This window comes from Pseudoliparis swirei, chromosome 24 (assembly GCF_029220125.1).
Source record: "Pseudoliparis swirei isolate HS2019 ecotype Mariana Trench chromosome 24, NWPU_hadal_v1, whole genome shotgun sequence".
Taxonomy (NCBI): Eukaryota; Metazoa; Chordata; class Actinopteri; order Perciformes; family Liparidae; genus Pseudoliparis; species Pseudoliparis swirei.
In genome coordinates, this window is record NC_079411.1 from 16066401 (window position 1) to 16088669 (window position 22269).

The 22269-nt window shown below is 44.6% G+C and overlaps 1 protein-coding gene across 1 annotated transcript in view; it reads left to right on the plus strand.

The window, feature by feature from the left end:
- The window catches only part of pax5 (paired box 5), a 43251-nt gene extending 21194 nt beyond the window's left edge, over positions 1 to 22057 (plus strand). Inside the window, 7 exon segments of the mRNA XM_056409371.1 lie at positions 1406 to 1537; positions 1540 to 1574; positions 9350 to 9482; positions 16583 to 16684; positions 19110 to 19196; positions 20051 to 20137; positions 21975 to 22057. Of these exon segments, the coding sequence (XP_056265346.1) occupies positions 1406 to 1537; positions 1540 to 1574; positions 9350 to 9482; positions 16583 to 16684; positions 19110 to 19196; positions 20051 to 20137; positions 21975 to 22057 (659 nt within the window).
- The last annotated feature ends 212 nt before the right edge of the window (positions 22058 to 22269 follow it).

Sequence of the window (22269 nt, forward strand, 5' to 3'; positions counted from 1 at the left end):
AGGAGGTTAGAAAGAAATAAGATGACCAGATAATATATCTGGTCCTGCTGAATTCTTTGTTCTTTTGTCCATATCAATGCTCAATTGGGGGAGTCCTCCTCTAAGATTAGGGAAAAGATTAAGACCCAACTTGTAATCGTTAAAACAAATGTATCAAGCCAGTACCCCCAAAATGATACAGGTATCAGTGAAGTACCGTTAGCATTGTTAGCGGGCTGCTAGCCAAAGCAGATTAGCTTCTGGCTCCTGTCTTCAGTCCTGGCTGTATGAGTTGTAGCTGATACGGTAGTGGGCCAATCACACGTCTCATTCAATAAAAGAAAAGGTTGCGGTGATTGGCTTCAAGAAAATCCCCAGAAAAATGTAACTTCTTTCTACATCTGGGCACAAAAATAATAATATGCAGGTATCGATGAGTTTTGATTAAACTTGGTTCTGGATTATTTTGGTTGATACCTGAAAGGTATTGAGTACCAATACCCAGCCCTATCTTTATTGTTTGTTTCTTTTTTGTTTCTTTTTTTCTTGCTGTCTTTCATCTCTCTTTGTTTTTGCTTTAGAATCACAGTCTGGTACAAATGGATCTGTATTCTCTGTCCAAATGGAAGAAAAATATATATATATTTGAAGCCCCTTCCCCTATCCACCTGTCTGTCATATCACTCCCTCTGCCACCGGACACGCACTCTCTCTTACACACACACACACACACACACACACACACACACACACACACACGCACACACACTTCAAACACACAGTGACCCCCAGGACTAAAATAGGCTCTCAGGAGCGGTTTGGAGTGATGAATTGGCTCTATAGCGGGGGATTTTCACCCTCATCCCCTTTTTCTCTTTATCTTTTTTCTCTGGTTCTCTCTTTTCTAATCATTTGTGGGCCGCGACTCTTCAGAGTTCTTATAATTGTCTCGTTCAGTCCCTCAGCCTCGCAATAACTGCAGGATACGAGAGCTCACAGTCTAATACTGATACTGCAGCAATATATATTGGTGTGTGTGTGTGTGTGTGTGTGTGTGTGTGTGTGTATGGGTGATACGACACGAGGCACAGATAGGTGTGTATATATGAGAGGCCAGGGTGTACTTCTGAGAGATCAAGAATGAGAAACGCCGTATGCTTGGTAATGGATTGCATTTGTATAGCATTTTCTCAGTCTCCACAATCTTCAAAGTCCTGAATCAGCTCACTTGGGTTTGTTTGCTCCAACTTCAGCCTCCACATCTGCCTCGGCGATTTGCTTTATCCACCCATCATCGTTTGTACCGTCTCTGCCTAGTTTCCTCCCTCCTCTGTGCACAGCGAACTCACAAAGCCTTCTTCGAACCTCTTCTCTATCTCCCTCACACAACCCCTCTGACCTCCCTCCTTTCTCTCTCTGTTTGCAGGTTTGCAGGAGTCACCGCTGTCCAACGGGCACGGCCACGGCGGGCGGGACTTCCTCAGGAAGCAGATGAGAGGAGAGCTGTTCTCGCCGCAACAGATCGAGGTATTGGACCGCCTGTTTGACGGAGCCTGTCCGGCTCTGACCTCTATGTGAACCCTGACGTTGGCAAGGTAAGGGCGTGGCACCATGCAGGCTGTGGGCTGAGGCTGAGTTTGGGAGCAGGTTGATGGGTCAACAGGAACGGGAAGAGCACGACGAGTGCAGGAGAAAACTTCCCGTTCAAACACACGCAGCTCCGTCTCTCGGGTGACGCATTTCTTTTTCCTGCGAGGTTTGCCACAGCACCTCCGCAGATGACTTTTAGCTGGGAACTCTCGTTCTGTTTCCCTATCCCAAAACAGACATATACACACGCTTGCTTCGCTAACTTTACTGATAGTTTCAAAGTGACATTATTGCTACATATCTGTTCTTAACTTGAGAGGGATGACAAGTTTTCAACTTCATTAAGACTAACTTAACACCAACAGATACACAACCCATCTTGGAAATCCTAAATGCTCGTCTCATGCGTTTAACAGCCTGTCCTGCCTGCTATGCCTTGCCATGCCGTGTCAAACTTAGAGACAAACTTAAAGAAATTTGCTAGATTGCATATTGAAATACTCCTAATTATACCTCCGACATAGTGCAGAGTCATCAAATTCATTCAAAGAGGTTTTTTTCCTGGTTCTTTTCTGTGCACTCTGAAAAGTGTCAGCATCAAGACGTGTTTCGCCGTCACTCTGACAGACCGGCGTGAGCTCCCTGGGGTCTGATCAGCATTGTGTTGGCTGCAGCGGAGACCCAGTCAGGACTATTGATGTTCCTATAATCCAGACGCACTGCAGGGGTTAATGAGCAGATTGACTCGGCTCTCGCTGTGACCTCACTGCCTGCTGCTCGGGCGACGAAGCAGTTTTGGGAATGCGTATGTGTGTGTGTGTGTGTTTGTGTGTGTTTGTGTGTGTGTGCGCTCACGCGTGGTTTGCACATGGGGGAGGTAGTGTGTGTGTGTGGGGGGGGGGATTTTTGTCTTAATGTTGGACCTAAATTGACCTCCCGCCCTTCCTCAGCAGTTTACTTCCTGTAGACCTGAGCGGAAGAGACAGGTGTAAGTAGCACGCCGAATAACAAAATGACAACAAGCTAGCATTTGTATTCTCACTACCTTTTTCTCTCTTACTTGCAGGATATTAAGGAAATATTCTTTAAAGATACAACTCCTTCAGGTTTATTTATTCAGCCAACATCAAGGGCAAGAAGATAAACACACACAAGGGGAGTGGTAGTATATGGAGCCACATGCAGGCTACAGCCTTAGACCTCTGGGGCACAGTTTGGCTCTTAGTCCATTCACTTCCCTCTGACCGACACGGGGTGTGGAGTGGCACAGGTTGAGAGGTCGACAGGGATTGGCTCTAGTAGCTCTATAGACTGCGACTCAAGACTATAATACCCATGATTCATAGGTCAGTGTCCCCTCTGAGCCCCGGTCGGGCCACTGGGGTCGGGCAAAGGGGCTTTAAACTACAGGTCGCCACCGGGGGTCAAACTGGCTTTGGGGACGCTGCATTGTGATTATAAAGAGGCACACACACACACACACACACACACACACACATACACACACACACACACACACATGCATTGCCATTGCTATATCTTTCCCTCTACCTCCACTTCCTTCTATCATCCTGTCTAGCCCCCACACACACACGCCTGCATTTCGTAGAGGGTATGATTGACAGTCATACCCTTAACACCGACACGCTGACAGCTACAGCTCAGCCGCTGTGATATGTGTGTGTGTGTGTGTGTGTGTGTGAGGCGGTGTTGACCGGGTTTTGGTCAACGAAGGTCACGCTTTGTTGTGACTAAGATTCTTAAAAGATGCCTGATCTATACTTGGGCCCCGCTGTCGATGGTGGTGGAGAGTATGAGGGTGCCTTATACGTTGGTGTGAGTCAGTGGGTCTGTTCGTGTGTGTGTACGTGTATGTGTGTGTGTCTGTGTGTGTGGGTGTGTGCATGTGTGAGCGTGAAATAAAGAGAAAAGGATAGAGCGCAAGCAAGTAAGAGAGAACAGAAGTGCAAGTGGATCTATTTCAAGTATATTATGGTGGTATAACGATATACTGTAACTTCAGCGGCCATTTCAACCTCCTCCTTTTTGCACTCATTTATCCCCCCCCCCCCCCCCCCCCTTGAACAGATACGAAAAGTAAAATAGCTCACGCTCCTTTTCAAGCAACTCCTATTTCATCCGTCACCATTCTTCGATCCTGTTTGTCTCAGATCTTCTCTTTATCTTTCCTCCCTAACAAGCCATCCTTTTATCTCATCTCCCTCTCCGGCTCTTGTCCCCCCCCCCCCCCCCTAGTAGTCGATTAAGCCCCACTATTAATTTGTGTGTGTGCTTGGGCGCTTGTATGTGTGTCTGCATGTGTGCCTGTCAGAGAGAGTTCATTTGAATTTCCCTTCAATCACTTCCTATTACCCAGGTGATAAATCAGCAATGGCTGACGGAGCCCCCACCCACAAATGCTGCCCCGGGTCCAAATGCCTACCCCAGCAACCAACTAGTCTGCTTGCACTGGGTAGACCTTTTCCTAAGTGTAAACCTTTAAAGCAAGTCAGGTTTTTTTTCTGTTCAATCAATCCTTAAAACAAGAGGGCGTTGTAGTTTTTGTCAAACATTATTCAAATGGAAGGAAATGGTGTATTTGTTGAGGAACACTTTCAGTCGTGGATGAATACACATGTTGTACTCCAGAGAGTATTACTGACAGTAGGACAATGCATGGATAGTATTGACTCAAAATACACTGCACGGACCACATCCACCCTTTCCGTTCTTACCTTTCACAATAAAAGCCGTAGAAATAATCACTGCATATTTTTTTACTCGAAGCAATTTAACACGGAACATTTAGTTAAAAGTAGTTTAGGCGACAGAACAGTTGACCTCAGACAGACTGCCAGATGCTGCACTGGGTCAACAGGATCCTGGTCGTTGGTTCTTTGAATGGTTGGTTGATGGTATGATGGTTTTGATGCGTAATATTGGCAGGCGAGTACTTTGCATTTTCGTGTTGCTAATCGAACACACAGTCAGACTTTGGCATCACAGATATTTTGTTAGCAGGATCAATTAATTGTTGGTTTCAGTTTTATTTCTGAGATTTGTCGACCACAAGAGAAATATAGAATATCACCAGCCTTATCCTTTGGTGTCTGTGTCACTGGCGTGTAATCACTAGTACTATGGCACCACACAATAGGCACTAAGCACCGATACAACATTTTTCTATTTTTCTATTTAAATCAATAAATCATACATGAACTGGATATATTAGCCCGATTTGGCGTTCAGAATCTATGAACTTCTCAAGCCTCTCCCCAGAGTTCAGGTCCATTCGGCTCGTCAGGAAATGAATACCCTCCCCACTGCTGCCACGCTCAGTTTGAGCGTAGATGAATTCCTTCCCCACAATCTCTGTCTCGGTTTGTGGGCCTCTGAGGGAATCGTATTTGTTTAAAGCTAAGCCCGTTTCCATCAGGAGTACACAAGACAATGTGGAGAGGGAGCGAGCGGGAGAGAGAGAGAGAGAGAAATTGAGAAATCGGGAGCTATTTGGGGAATGGAGAAAAAGGGAAATACTATTATGCAAATGGTGTGTGTGTGTGTGTGTGTTTTAGAGGGTCGATTAGGTCTCATCTGTTATTGATGTGAAATTTGGACCTAACCATACCTTCCCAGATCTGAGTCAGTGGACCCACCTCCTGTGTGTGAGTGGCGGCATGAGAGAGAGAGAGGACACAGCAGCCTCCCACTGTGATGTTCAGATATGTCCGTAGTCGTTGTTCCCCGTTGGGATGTAACTTGTTAACTCAGCACCGATTTGTTGTAAATGGTACTGAAGCCATTTCTGGCGTTTGGACTGAAAATTGCACTTTTTAAAAACACAAGGTGTGAGACGGTTTATCAAACGGATTATAATACTATTGGGAGGGAGTTCATAACTCTGTAATTCTCCCAATATTCATGAAAGAAAGAGCACAATTACACGGTTGGAGTTACAAAGTGATATTACACGGTTTTGTGCGCTTGCTTGGATATGTTGCATTACGCCAGTTCAAACCTTTATGGGGGATGAGCTCTCTTTACACATTTCTTTCTACCCTCCAAGAATGTATTCAACAGCTCCCCTCTTATCTCATGTCTTGCATGCAGTGTTCATTTTGTCAGCAGTTTTTTTATTTATGTCAGTTTTTTTTCATATTTCTCCATCCTCATCCTGTTTTCTTTTGTGAAGTTATAGTTGACCTCGAGTTTGGGTTAGAGTTTCAGTCATTGAAATGATTGACATTTTAGTGTTTTACTGTCATGTGATTACAGTGAATATTCGAGTTGATCTAGTCGAGCCAAAGTATCGCCACGTTTCTTTTTCCCAAGCCCTGCTGTTTCTATAAGACTGTCAAACACATTTTCAGCAAACATTTGAAATGTTGCAAAAGGAAGGCTAAGCTATATGTATCTGACAAACTTTAGTCACCGCTTGAATGAAGGATCCTTGCTCTTTGTCATCTCTTTCCCACCTATACCTCCTCCCCGCCCCCTCTCTGCCTATGGCTTCCTGCCCTGCGTCCAGCTCCCCCTGCCATCTTTTCAGGTAACCCTCCAACCTGCCCCGTACGTACAACCCCTCCACTCCCCCATCCACCACTCCCTGCCCCCTCAAACCCCAGCCCCTCCGCAGCTGCGTCCCTCCCCCCACTGATGATTGCTGATGGCGCTGTATGAGCGGTGGAATTGACAACATTTACGGGGCCGAATGAGAATGATCCATCTTCCTTAGCGGGCCTGTCACCCCACTGGCCAAACTTCATCATGGCCAATTACCACGGCAGACCCTGTTCTCCTATGCCGCTGCTGCTGCCTTGCCCCATCTACATGGATACATGGACACATTAGACACCATTATAATAAGACAGAGGGCGGCCAAGAAGGGGGTGGGGGTGCAGGGGTAGCGTGTATGATTGGGTAAAAAAAGAAGAAAAAAAATACAGGTGTGATGTGTGAAGTGGGGGAGAGAGGCACGTTAAGAGAGAAAAGACGGCTTAAAAATGTGTCGGACCTGTAAAGAGAGAAAGAGAGAGCGAAAGAGAGAGAGGTGTGTGTGTGTGTGTGTGTGTGTTGTGTAGTGTAGTGTACTGGGTAAGCTCTTATTTGGCAGGTCACAGTCCAGTGGTTGTGTTGTGTGTTGACGAGCACAGGGGTGTTTAAGAGGTCAGTGAACACAAACACACGCCTACACTTACACTTACACCTGCACACACACACACACACACACACACACACAGATGCAGAGGTATTAAAAGGGTCAGTGCAAAACTCTCACCTCGTCACCTAAAGGAAATTCTGATTGATGTCATTAGTGTACGCACGCATGAAGGCACACACACACACACAGACACACCACACACACACACACACACACATATGCATACACATACATACACACACACATACACAAACATACACACACACACAGGCATACACGCACAGTACACATAGATAAGTTGATCCGGTACATGAGAGAAAGTGGTTTGTGCACAGATGAAGTCATAGCTCGTGGAAGTACATCACACTAAACTTTGAGAAAAGAAGAACTGCATCGACACGACTATGAACCTTTGAGCTAAACTGAACAAAACAATTTAAATGCCCAAGTGATTTAAAATGCACACCACTAGTGTGTGTGCCCCACTTTTGTTTTGTGTTGACAGCTGTTTGTGACCACAGTAAGAAGTAGACGTAGACACTGTGACGTCATTCATTGGTTTGTGAAGTGTTGTCTTGAAGCCATGAGTTCGACATCTTTGCCGTCGCCATCTTAGTTTTTCTATAATCAGAAATAAAACGAGAGGGTGGAGATAAATACGACATTTATAGTCAAACTAATGGTGACAGTTAACATTCATTAACTGAAGACACATGGTTAAAAGGCTTAACGTTGTGAAACTAAAACATGGGCAACTCATAGACCTGTCAATCACAAGGGAGCCCCGCCCTAAAGCATCCCCAGCTTTATGGTCTGTTTGACTCTAAATTACCATAATTTACTTTTTACTAAATGAACATCACGCTGTACTGAAGAAGATATGAAACTAGAGATTGAGACCATAAACTCATGTGTACAATGTTTACTGAGGGAATAAAGTAGAGTTATTTTCTCATGGACTTCTCTCCAACCAGAGCAGTCGCCTGATGGTCAGTAGAGCATTTAACAGCTGATGTTTTTTTATTCAGACATATGCTAAAAACATACAAAGGAGCAGATAAACCAGCTGGTATTCCACAGGACTGAGATGTTACACGTGCCGAGGAGTTCTGTTGCCTCAACATTCAATTGTTTCCTTGGTGGCAGCGCGCCATTTTTACACATTACGTGCCACCACCACATTATGCGTTAAGAGGTTGCTGTCATTTCACGTACCCCCCCCCCCCCCATACACACCCACACAAACAGGCAGGTAATTTGCCCATCATGAGCGGCCCTGAGAATCGGTGGTTAATCTATATATAGTTGGTCATCAGTGTCGACAGCATCACTAAATCACCACACACACACACACACACACACAAATGAGAAGGAGAGATGAGGATGGATGGGTCATGGCTCGGTGTTTGGGTCAGACACAGGTGAGCGGACAGTTTCAATTATCCATCTATCAGTCTGCATTTTGGGTTTGTGAGAGGCTAACAAGGCTAACCAGGCTGTTAGAGATGCATGATCCCGCTCCACCCAAAGGTCATGATCTTCATTGCACGGTAGACAATAGAGGGGGGGTTCATTTATTTTGCATGAACAGTATGGCATACGTGAGATTGGAAGAGGTTTGGTACGAGACATTAGGAAATAAATAATTTTTGTCAGTTTTTGCAAAGAAAAAATCCTAAAAACATCTTTATTCATCTTTTACTTGCAAATTAATCATCTTCTAAACGATGAATCAAGTGGTACAATTAAGGTTAAAAAAACATGCATTCATGTAAGTTATTGTAATACACTTCTTTTGGACTCTTTTTGATATGAACTGTAACTTCAAGCTCCTACTTTTTAGAAGCTTCTCGAGAGAGTTTGCACGGAGAATAAAAGAAACGTACTAGACAACAAACTAGATATTGCTCTGTCGCTTTGGTCTCCTCTTCTCTATATGTTTACCTTCTGTCGAGTGTGTGTGTGTGTGTGTGTGTGTGTGTTGAGTGCACTGGGAGACTGCGTATGTGTGCTGAGATGATCTCAGTTCTTGTTGTTGTTGGTATCTGGGGAGACAAGAAGCTTTGTGTTAGCCTTGGTCTATGCAATGCCACAGTGTGAGTGTGTGTGTGTGTGTGGGGGGGGGGTGGTCTGTGTGTGTGTGCGAGGGTGAGAGAGATAAAGAGAAAGAGCAACTGATCCTGTGGTTATAGACTGTTGGAAGTAGTTGTACAGTAAATCCCTGTCTTTGTAACCAGATCAATAAACTCTCAAAAGTGTGTGTGTGCTTGTGTGTATGTGTGTGTGTGTGTGTGTGTGTGTGTGTGTGTGTGTGTGTGTGTGTGTGTGTGTGTGTGTGTGTGTGTAAAGCTCCTTCGCTATGAGAGAGGGGCTAGCAGGATATCACAAACAGATTGATCACATCCGAGCGGTGTCTTCCCGTTGTATGGAACAGAACACCTCATGCTTTGTTCTGCTTTGTTCTTTAACTCTCTTCTCTTCCTCTCTTCTCTTCATCTCTTCGCTCCCTCTCTTCGCTCCCTCTCTTCTCTTCCTCTCTTCTCTCCCTCTCTTCTCTTCCTCTCTTCTCTCCCTCTCTTCTCTTCCTCTCTTCTCCCTCCACTTCCGGTCTCGGCCCAGACGTCCGATTACTCGGCCATGGCCTCGCTAGCTGGCGGACTGGACGAGATGAAGAACAGTTTGGCCAATCCCGGTGGAGGGGCGGAGTTAGGAGCCAGCGTGTCGGGTCCACAGTCCTATTCACTCGTTCCAGGTAAGAAAGACGCCCGACCAATATCTGCACTCTCAATTAGACTTTTTGCCACCTGAATAAAAACTAAATCTAATTTATACAAAAGAGAAAAAGAGAGGTATGTACAGCGTTTCAACATTTTACCATCATCTTTTCATTTTAGATTTTCTTTGCCAACACACCTGAGTGTGTATACATTACTTTGAAACCAAAGCAAAGTGCACATTTCTAGTTTCTTGTGTGATTTGTGAGCCTTTTCTTGTGGGACACAGTGAGTGACGTCCGTTTTATGCCCAGTGTGGTTACATTTGATCCGTGGTATTAAATCTAAAAAAATCCAAATATTGTTATCATAATTTGAATACATTTCCATTAAAAAACAACCTACAGTAAGTCCAATAGTATAATAAGCTTCATTCTGCAAATCAACAACAACGACAAAGAGTCCGATCTTTAGGCGAGCATATTAAATCTCAAGCCTTCATTTAGGAAGCTATGCTACAAGATAATGATAGGATGCAAGTTTGCAGCTAATTGAATCTATTGGGACTGATACAATGCATTTTTGTTGCTCTGGCTCTGTGATCACAACTAATTCCACATCAATTTATGCAAGAGAGAACTACTCATAAATCCAGTGGAAAACCTCCCGCCGGTAGTGCACGGGTCCGTATGGTAATTCACATTCCAAACACACTGCAGCCGGACGCCTTTTAAGTCGACCTCAGCAGCTACATGGACTCTAAGTGATTGAACCTGTTTAAAGACATCTGTGCTTTTGATCTCAGGAGAGGCGAGAAGCCCAGAGGAAAGGAGGAAAAGAAAGGTGGAACGACAGAGGGAAAGTGAGAGTCTCGTCTCTCTCTCCCCGTCTCCATTTAAAGGGGCACCCGGGAGAGGCAGTGTTAATTAAGAGCAGACCTGGGAGCATTTGGCAAAGGCTTCGACCGTTCCCATCTATAATGAGGGGAATCATAGAGCTGGGAATTTGGGATATCTGGGAATGGGCTGTTTTTTTTGTGTGCCCTTAGAAAACCGCAGAGGAATTTTACCTGCTTAAGTCAAGTGAGAGAGAGAGAGAGAGAGAGAGAGAGAGAGAGAGAGAGAGAGGCACACACACAGAGGAAAAGGGGAAGAGATTAAAAGAAAATTCCATTTCTGCTTATGCATGCAAACACACACATTCATATCTGCACACACACGGCTCCTTAATAGTATGCATGCATTTCCATGCCTGCTTTTTCCCTCAGAATAGAGCTCCCTCTAGGGGGTTGAGACGTCTGTATGTTCGACGTGACGCTATTGCACCCTTGACGTGCCGATACTCGGACACACGCCATTGAGCAACATTTACACATTCAATCTTCCTTTCTTATTTTTGTGCCTTTTTTTCAAATCTATAGGGACATTTCTTCTTCTTACGCTCTTTACCCTGAACCTCACCCAATCCACTTGCAAAGGGACACACGCTACACCCTTGATTCCCTCAGGGTTTGACATATGTTGCTCTGATGGCCGTTTGATGGGGAAGCGTTGGCCGGGGAGACGGTGGGAGAGGAAAAAGGGAAGCAGAGGATGTGTGCTTGTGTAGCTGCGACTGAGCGCCGAGAGGAGACTTGTACTTGTTTGGTTGACCTCTACGGCTAAGCTGTGGAGAACAGATACATCAACACAACTGGCATACATATGCACAGATACACTGCGTGCACAGACACACACACACACACACACACACACAAACACACACCTCAGAGGATCTGGCCCTGTCTGCCCCCTCTAAGTCGGGCTGTGGAGAGTCCATCTCTCCCCTCTTCCTCCCTCTCCTCCGTGCCCTGTGCACTGACCCTGAGCGGATGAGTAGCCCGTCTGCACTAATGCCTCGCTGTCGCGTCAACCACCGAGAAAAACTTTACTACGTCGAGACAGGAGAGAGGAGGCGGAGAGGGACAGAGGAGGCTGGAGTGGAGAGGGGATCTGTGGGAGAGAAACACAAGTGGGGAGGGAGGTGAAGAGGCACATATTAAGTGAAGAGGAGAGGAGTGTGAGCGGATGAGACGCTGGAGCCTCGGTTGATGAGCAACCTGTATTTTCCTTCGCTTACTTCCTTTCCTCTTATCATCTCTTCTCCAATTTCTGTTCACCTTGATTTATATTTCCAATTTCCAGAAGAAGCTAAATTAGCCGATAGTCGTTTTTTCCCTGAAGTGTTTCTCTCTGTCTCTCTCTCTCGCTCTAATGAGGCAATGTCAGTCGGTCGCTCCGCTGCTTTGGTCCAGACCAGACGGCATATAAGAAGTGGAGGAAGTCAAGTTGACGTCACCCATCGGTTAGTTGGCTGACATTTTGGAGCCTCGATTTCGTTATTTTGCCTTTTTGCAACCAGAAGTGTCCCTTATAAAATATTACAATTACATTTCATGAAGTGAAAGCACAAGGTAAAATGTTCAAGGTGACGAAAACATGGACAACACGATGGTAGCGGCCTGTCAATCACAACATAGCCTGCTCTAAGAGTCGCCCCCTGATGGCCATTAGAGATAATGCAAGGTTCAGGTACTTTCATATCGGCTTCAGGCTGGTTCGGACTGAAATATCACAATTTTGTACAACTATTCGTGGTCCCCAGAGGGTGTATCCTACTGACATTGGTGATCCTCTGACTTTTCCTCTCGCGCCACCATGAGGTTAACAATATAGTTGTTGCGTAAAATGGCTTTTAATCTTGCACTGCCATCATGTAAGAAATGTAACATTTCTAAAGACCATTACCTGCAATAAATAATGACCAATTATTTAGCATGCTAACACGCTAGATCATGATCACAGTCGACATTATGCCTGCTTAACATCAGCATGTTGAGCACCATCACTGTAAGCATGTGAAAAAACTGACATTAGCATTTAGCTTAAAGTGCGCCTATGCAATTTTTTCCTTAGTTATAGGCCGACATATCCGGTAATTTGTATACATTTGCCATGAGCTGATATCAGCTGATACACCAGCATGTAATGGAAAGTAACTCAATACACCCCTCTTCTTCTTTGTCGTCCCCGTTGTGTTCGTTTCGTTTCACACCACCTTTCCCTTCTCCTTGCTTCTCCTCTCCCTCTCCCCTCTCAACCTCCACCTCCTCCTGCTTCTCCTCCTCTCAGTTGGTTAGTGGTGGCTAAGTGGAGGGGAAGTGAATGGGATTGATGGTGTTAGCATCTGAGCTGTTTATGATGATGATAAATGTGTGTGTGCAGGACAGGGTGGGGAGGGGTGTGTGTGTGTGTGTGTGATGATGATGAATGGAGGGCTCCCTCTTCACGCACTCCCAATGTCTACTGCGTGCAAACATAGAGAAATGATTTGGGCCGACACACTGTCATGTAGTCTAATGCAGTTATATATCCTATCCAGCAAGTGACAGGCAGAAGAGGAGGAGGAGGAGGAGGAGCAGGAGGAGGAGGAAGGGGGGGGACGGGGGGAGAGAGAGAGAGAGAGAGGGGAACGGTGGTAATGCGAGATGGGGGGGTGGGAGGCGTTGGTAAATTAATAGATCTCAGCGGACAGGAAAACGAGGAAGAAAGAACAAAAGGCAGCGGGACTTCCTAAAGCTGCTGCTGCATTAATATCCCAGGAGGGATCCTGCGTGAGGGGAATGAGAGTTTTGCAGGTGACACTTGCAGAGTTTAGATATCCCGACATTGCTGTGATAATGTTGTTGATGACACCTGTGCAGGAAGTGTCCGCTACATCCGTCCGTTAAGTTAGTTTTTAACCTTTTTATTTATGCATTTAAAGTCCATATCTGAGCAGAGGTGTATGTTAGACCACAGTATGGGCTAAGAGTTCATATATTGTTGTTCAGAGGTGTGCATATCAGTGTCTATGTTACTGGTTAAGAGATAATAAAGATGGCACACAGCAAAAATAAAAAACAGTTTCAGGTTCGAATTTAAGAAAAGCACTTCCAGGATGATTATCTCTTTGGAATGATGCAGTTGAAAGGTTTAAACCGCTCTCAAATCAAAGTACAATATGTAAACATTCTGCAAAAGTTTGACTTTGAAAAAGTGAAGCAGAATAAAGTTAGAGAGGTTTTAGTACAGAGTTCAGCCAAGGTCTCCAAAATGGACATTTTGGATTTCAATTTTGTCATGTACCAAACCATATATTTAACTTCTATGTTACTAATGCTGTTAAATATATCCACGTACAGAATTTTTCTACTTTTGAAAAAAAAAATTTGGGGGAAATTCATAAAACTATATTTTCTAAAAACAAATACACCCGGCTCTAGCTCAGCGGGGGATGGGTCGCATCGTAAACCTCTTTGGAAACGTCAGAATTGAGGTCCACAAACCAAGACGAGATTGACAGCACTGGAGCCGATAGAATCCTGAAAGGCGTTGCCATGTGTGAAATGTAAAATCCGATAGACTGAAAGTAACTTCCCTAAACCTGGTCACATGTTACCTCTGCATGTCAAGGAGGCGTTGACTGAGGCCCATGGTAGAGCAGGTTCATAGATCAATGTGGACTTACCGGGAAAAATGTGTTTTGATTGTCCTAATCAACAAAGGTAAGAAGAATTTGCTGATTCTAAAAGGATACAGCGATTCATGTTGCTGTGTTCTGTGGCTCATATCTCGCTGATGCTTTGGTGTCGAGGGATTTGAAGATACACTACCGTTCAAAAGTTTGGGATCACTTAGAAATGTCCTTATTTTTCAAAGAAAAGCATTGTTTTTTTCAATGAAGATAACATTAAATCAATCAGAAATACACTCTATACATTGTTAATGTGGTAAATGACTATTCTAGGTGGAAACGTCTGGTTTCTAATGAAATATCTCCATAGGTGTATAGAGGCCCATTTCCAGCAACTATCACTCCAGTGTTCTAATGGTACATTGTGTTTGCTAATCGCCTTAGAAGACTAATATCTGATTAGAAAACCCTTGAAAACTCTTGTGCAATTATGTTAGCACAGCTGAAAACTGTTTTGCTGATGAGAGAAGATATAAAACTGGCCTTCCTTTGAGCTAGTTGATTATCTGGAGCATCACATTTGTGGGTTCGATAAGACTCTCAAAATGGCCAGAAAAAAAGAACTTTCATGTGAAATTCGCCAGTCTATTCTTGTTCTTAGAAATGAAGGCTATTCCATGCGAGAAATTGCAAAGAAACTGAAAATGTCCGACAGCGGTGTGTACTACTCCCTTCAGAGAACAGCACAAACGGGCTCTAACCAGAGCAGAAAGAGAAGTGGGAGGCCCCGGTGCACAACTCAGCAAGAAGACAAGTACATTAGAGTCTCTAGTTTGAGAAATAGACGCCTCACAGGTCCTCAACTGGCAGCTTCTTTAAATGGTACCCGCAAAACACCAGTGTCAACGTCGACAGTGAAGAGGCGACTCCGGGATGCTGGCCTTCTAGGCAGAGTGGCAAAGAAAAAGCCATATCTGAGACTGGCCAATAAAAAGAAAAGATTGGTATGGGAAAAAGAACACAGGCATTGGACAGAGGAAGATTGGAAAAAGGTGTGATGGACAGATGAATCCAAGTTTGAGGTGTTTGGATCACACAGAAGAACATTTGTGAGACGCAGAACAGGTGAAAAGATGCTGGAAGAGTGCCTGACACCATTTATCAAGCATGGTGGAGGTCATGTGATGGTCTGGGGCTGCTTTGGTGCTGGTAAAGTGGGAGATTTGTACCAGGAAAAAGGGATTTTAAATAAGGAAGGCTATCACTCCATTTTGCAACGCCATGCCATACCCTGTGGGCAGCGCTTGACTGGAGCCAATTTCCTCCTCCAACAGGACAATGACCCAAAGCACACCTCCACATTGTGCAAGAACTATTTAGGGAAGAAGCAGGCAGCTGGTATGCTGTGTGTAATGGAGTGGCCAGCACAGTCACCAGATCTCAACCCCATTGAGCTGTTGTGGGAGCAGCTTGACCGTATGGTCCGCAAGAAGTGCCCATCAAGCCAATCCAACTTGTGGCAGGTGCTTCAGGAAGCGTGGGGTGAAATTTCAACAGATTACCTCAACAAATTAACAGCTAGAATGCCAAAGGTCTGCAATGCTGTAATTGCTGCAAAAGGAGCATTCTTTGACGAAAGCAAAGTTTGAAGAAAAAAATTAATACTTCAAATACAAATCATTATTTCTAACCTTGTCAATGTCTTGACTATATTTTCTATACATTTTGCAACTCATTTGATAAATAAAAGTGTGAGTTTTCATGGAAAACACGAAATTGTCTGGGTGATCCCAAACTTTTGAACGGTAGTATATGTGTGGAATCAGTGTGGAATGGTCGTGCTTTTTGTTATCAGGCTTTTTTTGATAGCACCCAGCTACGGGTCGCTGGTTCCAGAAACATGTTAAGTGGGCCGAATTATGATAATCATAAATTTATGATTATTTGAGGTTTTTTTAAATGGCTCACTTATTTTTGTAGCCCAGCTCTGTTGTTTAATTGGATATGCAACATTAATATATTATATATATATTTGCTCATTTTTTATAGCAATAAAGACCCCAGAATGATCTACGGAATGCTAAAAGTTGCAGATTGATGGATTGATGGACATCTTGATGGTGGAAACCATCATGACGCTCGTTGATACACAAGCACAATTCATATTTACACGAAGAAAACATATTAAAATGTTTAAATACAAAGAAATGTTTTATTTGTAATTGTTTTGCATTTATAGTGAAATGGGTACATGGCCGATACAGGATGTGATCAAGACGGTTCATCATGAATAATTCAATTTAATCTCCACTTTAAAGCAAACATTTGCTGGTTAGTGCTCCTCAAAATGTGAATGTTATCTAGTTTATGGCATTTGGGATAAATAAGGTAAATGTCTGGGTTTTTCAGTATTGATCGCACCCAACAAGACACCTGAAGACATTGTAGAGTTGACTTGACAAGTAAACTGAGAATGAAAATAATTTGTAGTTGTAAATTAATTATTTCTGGGAGGCATACAAATTATTTTGCATACAGAACTGCCAGAAGGCACACATATGACGACAATGTCCACATGTTGATATTCATAGCAGGAAAGTATTCATGACAGTGTGTGTGTGTGTGTGTGTGTGTGTGATTACAGGTCGAGACCTAGCCAGCACCACTCTGCCAGGCTACCCTCCTCATGTTCCTCCCACCGGACAGGGCAGCTACTCCACCTCCTCTCTCACTGGTATGGTACCTGGTGAGTACACACACACACACACACACACACACACACAGTTTGCCACGTTACAGTTCTCTTTAATCTCTCGCCAGCTGTCATCTCAGCAGATCGGATAACTGTACATACGTATCTGTTCGATTCCCACTGGATGTGTGTGTGTGTGTCTTCAGGGGGTGTACTTAGCTTTGCCACTTCCTTCTTCTTGTCTGTCTACACTATGGCTGACAGCGTTCCCAGGGGATGGCGTGTGTGCACATCTATACGTGTGTGTATGTGTGTTTGTGTGTGTGTGTGTGTGTGTGTGTGTGTGTGTGTATCATTAGAAACCAGCCACAGTAGCACAGCTGTCCCTCCTCAACATTAGTAATTTGTTTTTAATGAGAATCACCAGTGACCCACGACTAATTCATTCATTCCCTTCAACTCCGCCTTCCACTGCGCTTTTGTGTTTCAATCCTGGACCGCCATTATTGTCCTCTCTCTTTCTCTCTCTTTCTCTCTCTCTCTCTCTCTCTCTTGCAGTGGCGATCGTGGTCAGTGTACACTGCAGAGAAATAAAAAAAGGGGCGAAACACAAAAGGAAGCAAGTCAAAACAATGTTGTTTACAAGTTCTTGTCTCTGTGTATTCCCAATCATCAGTCTGTGTGACACAGACACACACAAACAGACGCACACACACACACACACGCACACACTCATACTCATACTCTCTCAGCAGACATGTAGCAACAGCACGTCCAAAGACGGGTAACCCTGTCGCCCTGTCCCCTGCGCTCAACCCGTCCTCAGGTTTGACAGCATATTTGTGTGTGTATTCATCTGTGTGTGTGTGTGTGTGTGTGCTCGCATGCGGTTGTTTGTGTGCGCCTGTGTTTGTTTTCGAGAGTGTGTATGTGTGCGCGACCTTGACACCGAGCTACACGAAGGGAGACCCCTGAGCCCCCTCCCACCCCACGCCGTCCGACCCCCTCTCCCTCTTTCCCTCCCCTCGTCTCCTAAACAACCTGACACGCCGCCGTCACCGCGGCGATGACAAGGGGAGGATGTTCGCACCCAGGGATGCCATAGAGACCGCATCCCGACCCCACCTGACAGATGCAGCTAAACTTACACACACACACACACACACACACACATACACGCTCACACACAAAGGATGGTGCGATGAAACTTGTCGGGTTGTACATCCAAACACACACACAGACACACACACACACGCAGACACACACACACACACACACAGTTCCCACATCTAAATTCTTCTTAGTGGATATTCGAAGCAGCCTGAATACTCGAGCCGACGGGAGTGACTGGAGGAGATAATCTCCCAACTTTGCTTCCTCCTGTTTTATCTCAGCACTTCTCAGGCAAATTATCCTCCTTTTTTGTCCGCTCTGTCTTATATCATACCTTCATTAAGCAAGCAACTCTCCTTTGCTGTTCTTCTCTCTCTCTATCTCTTTTTCTCTCTGTCTCTCTCTGCAGCAGGGGGGCTGACACTCAGAGGGGGTGTAGAGGAGCACTGAGGCAGAACCGACAGAACGAGAGGGAAAGAGGAGGGATGGAGGGGGGAGGGGGTTGAGGGGGCATCAGGGTCTGTGACTGTCAGCTATGGGAGAGGGATCCCCCCCGGGAGGAGTGAAGGTTCAGGAGAAAAAGAAAGAAAGAGTGTGGGTGGGAGGGGAGGGGAGGGGGGAATAAGAGAGCAAGTCAGCAGAGAGATGTCGGGAAGGAAAAAAAATAGAGGAGAAGAAATGGGGAAGAATGTTGTTTTGATGTGAAGGGTGACGGGCCGGCTGTAGTCGGGCGGGCCGGAGGACGAGCAGGAGAAAATGAAGAGGAAGAGGGTAAAGGGAAGAGTAGGGAGGGGAAGACAAGAGGAATGGCAGACAGCAAGCGGTAAATGAGGGAGAAAAGCGACACCATCATCCGCTCAGCTCTCCCTCTTTAAGACACTCGCTCTGCAAACCGCTCTGTCTTTAACGGGCGAGTCAAAGCTCAGCCGCTTGAGAGCAAAAAAAAGTCCTCCAAACCAAAATGATTGCATCTTTTTCTCCCTCTATTTAAACAAACAACTAGCGCAGTCGTCTCTTTCACTCGCACACTGGATATGAGCGTTGTCGTCGTGTTCTGGGGGGATGAGGGCTGCAGTGTTACCACACGCTTTACAGAGGTGCAAAGCACTCCATCACCCTTCATAACTCCACCCTGATTATATAGCACAGATGTGCTAGCTGCACTACCACAGTAAAAAAAGGGGGATAATTTGACCTATAGTCACCTTTCTCAGGGTTCTGTTTGCATTCACCCTGAAGTGTCACATTTAAGTCTGGATAGCGCTCCACTTGTTTCTTTTTAGAAAAGTCAAAGAAACCGAATCTTCCTCTTGAACCTCTGCTGTTTCTAAACATGCTGTTTGCTTGTTCTGTGCTTTGCTTTCAGGTGGAGATTTTTCCGGAAGTCCGTATTCCCATCCTCAGTATTCCACATACAACGAATCCTGGAGATTTCCCAACCCCAGTTTATTAGGTTGGCGCTTCCCATATCAATGAATTTCATATTCATCCCACCTCGCAGCCCAACCTCTCGCACATTCTCTTGTAATACGTTGTATCTTTCATGCTCCATTGTTCCATTTTTTTCCCTTCCATTACAGTACATTTCTGTCTGTATTGTACCGTACAGTACAATACATCATTGACACACTCGTGGTTCTGTGGAAAAAAAGAGGCAATTTGGGGTGTGAATGGGATTGAAGAAACCATGAGACAGTGAGAATGAAAGAAACAGATTACCTGACATTTATCTGCATATCATCAGTGTTGCATATCAGGATATTGGGCACTTCGTCAGTTTTTGTGAGGACGTTGACCACTTATTTAAAAATGTTCATGTAGTCACCCTCACATTAGCGATTAAGACCAAACCAAATTTAAATGAATACATGTATTTTATATATATATATATATATATATATATGCATATTTCAATATATATACAAATACATATATATATATATTTAAATACATAAATACATTATATACATATATATATATATATATATAGACACATCTCAAAAGAGAAATATGACTGCAGGATCCAGTCCAGGCTTCTGTTGAACGATTACTTTCATAGTTTCACAAGTTTTCTTCAGCACTAAGATGGTGAATAATGTTACAATTCAATGAGCAGTAAAGAGAACGTCACTGTCTAGGGGGACACGTTAGGGGGGGGGGGGTCACGTTTAATGGTATGGGGGTCAGCGGGTGACACTGTAATAAAAATCAACGGGGAGAAGGGCCAGCGCTGCGCTGACCTGTGTGCCCCCCAACCACCCTTTGCCCCTTGTCTCAACCTGCTTCTTTCAACCCGTCTGTGCCCAGTGTTCCAGCAGGATTATGGGTCTCTGCTGGGGACGGAAATCGGCTGCTCCTCCAGCCTCTTCACCAGCCAGGCAGGACAAATGCAAGGTAGGTGGACAAAAGAAAAAAAGAGCAGAGAAATAAAGAGTGCGATAACTGGGGCGCATGTGCAGAGGTGCAACAAAAGCATAGAGAGAGAGAAGGAGAAGGAGAAACTTTGGTCTGATTAACGGATGAGCGGCCGCCTCACATGAGGACACGATGCACACCAGGAGACACTGAGAGGTTTAAGATTGATGGCAGCGATGTAGAGGGAAGGATGGATGAGAGTACAGGTGACAAACGAAAGAAAGGGGAGTTAAAAAAAAAAAGAGGCAGAAGGGGAGAGAGGGCATTTGAAGTCTTGACTGAGACTAAATAGTTTGTCAGGCCGGCTTAATGCCTTACTTCCCCAAAGAGCCTCCTGAGATTACCTGGAATGTGGACAGACATAACCTGTCAACACACAGTACGGCTGATTGATGGAAGTGACAGAGACAGGTGTGTGTGGGTGGGTGTGTGCAGGCTGTGGATATTCTGTGTGTTTAAAGGTGAGTGAGTGTGGGTTTCTGTGTGTCTTTGGGGTTACGGTATTGAATTGACCTCCTGAGAAGAGAATATACTCAAGGGATCAGCAGTAGTAGAGCTGTACTCAGTGTGTCAGACTGTCACTTAATGTGTGTGTGTGTGTGTGTGTGTGTGTGTGTGTGTGTGTGTGTGTGTGTGTGTGTGTGTGTGTGTGTGTAGGTGTGCAAGAGAGAGAAGGTGGGAGATGACGAGACAAGTGTCAGAAAGTAGACCGAGTTCATTTAATTGGTATTTTTTTTGTATCATTAGCTTCATCAGCCCGTGTCATCTCCTCCCTGCCTTCAACTACTCAGATTCAAAGTAAAATATAATCTTCGCACTAAATTGAAGCTGCTTATTTCACAGTTTACATTCCAGTAACCCAAAGTAGTTGAAGGATAATTCAGATTTATTACAACACCGGACAACGCCGTGGTCGCAACCTTGTAGCCCCGCCCTAAAGCATTCCCTGCTTTATGGTCTGTTTGACTCTAAATGGACCATCTTTTACTAAATGAGCTTCATGCTGTATTGAAGAAGACTTGAAACTAGAGATTTTGACCATAAACTCATGTTTACAATGATCACTTAATAAATCAAGAGAGAAGTCACTTTCTCGTAATCTAACCCCCAACCAGAGGAGTCGCCCCCTGCTGGACAGTGGCGAGAATGCAACTTTAAAGCATTACCGTATTAGATTCACTTTTCAGACCCAGAGGGAGCCCCCTGATCGCTAATTACAAAGATTGAACTCGTGAAAGTCAATTACAGAAGTTTAAATGGAAAAAACTTGAAAAGGCTCTGGTCACTTTCGGATGTTTTAACCATGCTATGGCCATCAGGAATGGAGTGGTGAGTGATTGTGGTAAAGAAATAGTAATGAATGCATCATAACTGGGGCTTATATCTGCAGTCCTATGATACCCCGTGCAATTTTTTGGCTAAGAAGCCGCCGACGTGAGGCAATGCAACGCCGACCTTCGTTGCTCTAGTTCTTTGATGTTGCTTTGGGCCTTTTCCAATTATCTGGTGTCCAGAGACCCAATTCCAAATTAATGTTAGTGCTTCTCTATATCTACTGGATTTGTACCTCTGGAACTTTGTAACTGTTTTTTACTCTGCCCCCAGAGTGGCCAAAACATTTTATTAACACGGTTTTAAATAATCTGGTTAAACTGTTGGCTTTGTTGTCACCTTACACCTGCTGAGCACAATAACATCATAACCAATACAAATGAGACCCAAACTACCCGGACAATACCCAAGTTGTAATAAACTGGACTTAATGTTTTAATAATTTTATTTTGGAGAAATTTATTGGAAGATTGTTTCTCCCTAGGGTCACCGTACTACTACAGTGCAACATCACGGGGGGCGGGCCCTGCTGCCACTGCAACAGCCTCCGCCTACGACCGTCACTGACCCCTTCCACTAAGAGAAGACGAGGATGAGGAGACGAGGGGAGGGACAGAAAGCACCAGCACTGCACAGTACAAACCTGCCTACGGATGGACGACAATGAGGATGAAGACTTCAAATTTTTGACGTCATTAAAGTTGGAACTTTCTATGCGAGGCACTCAAGCTGACAAACCCACCGCTGGGCTGAAGACGGGCTGTGTGGGTGTGACATTA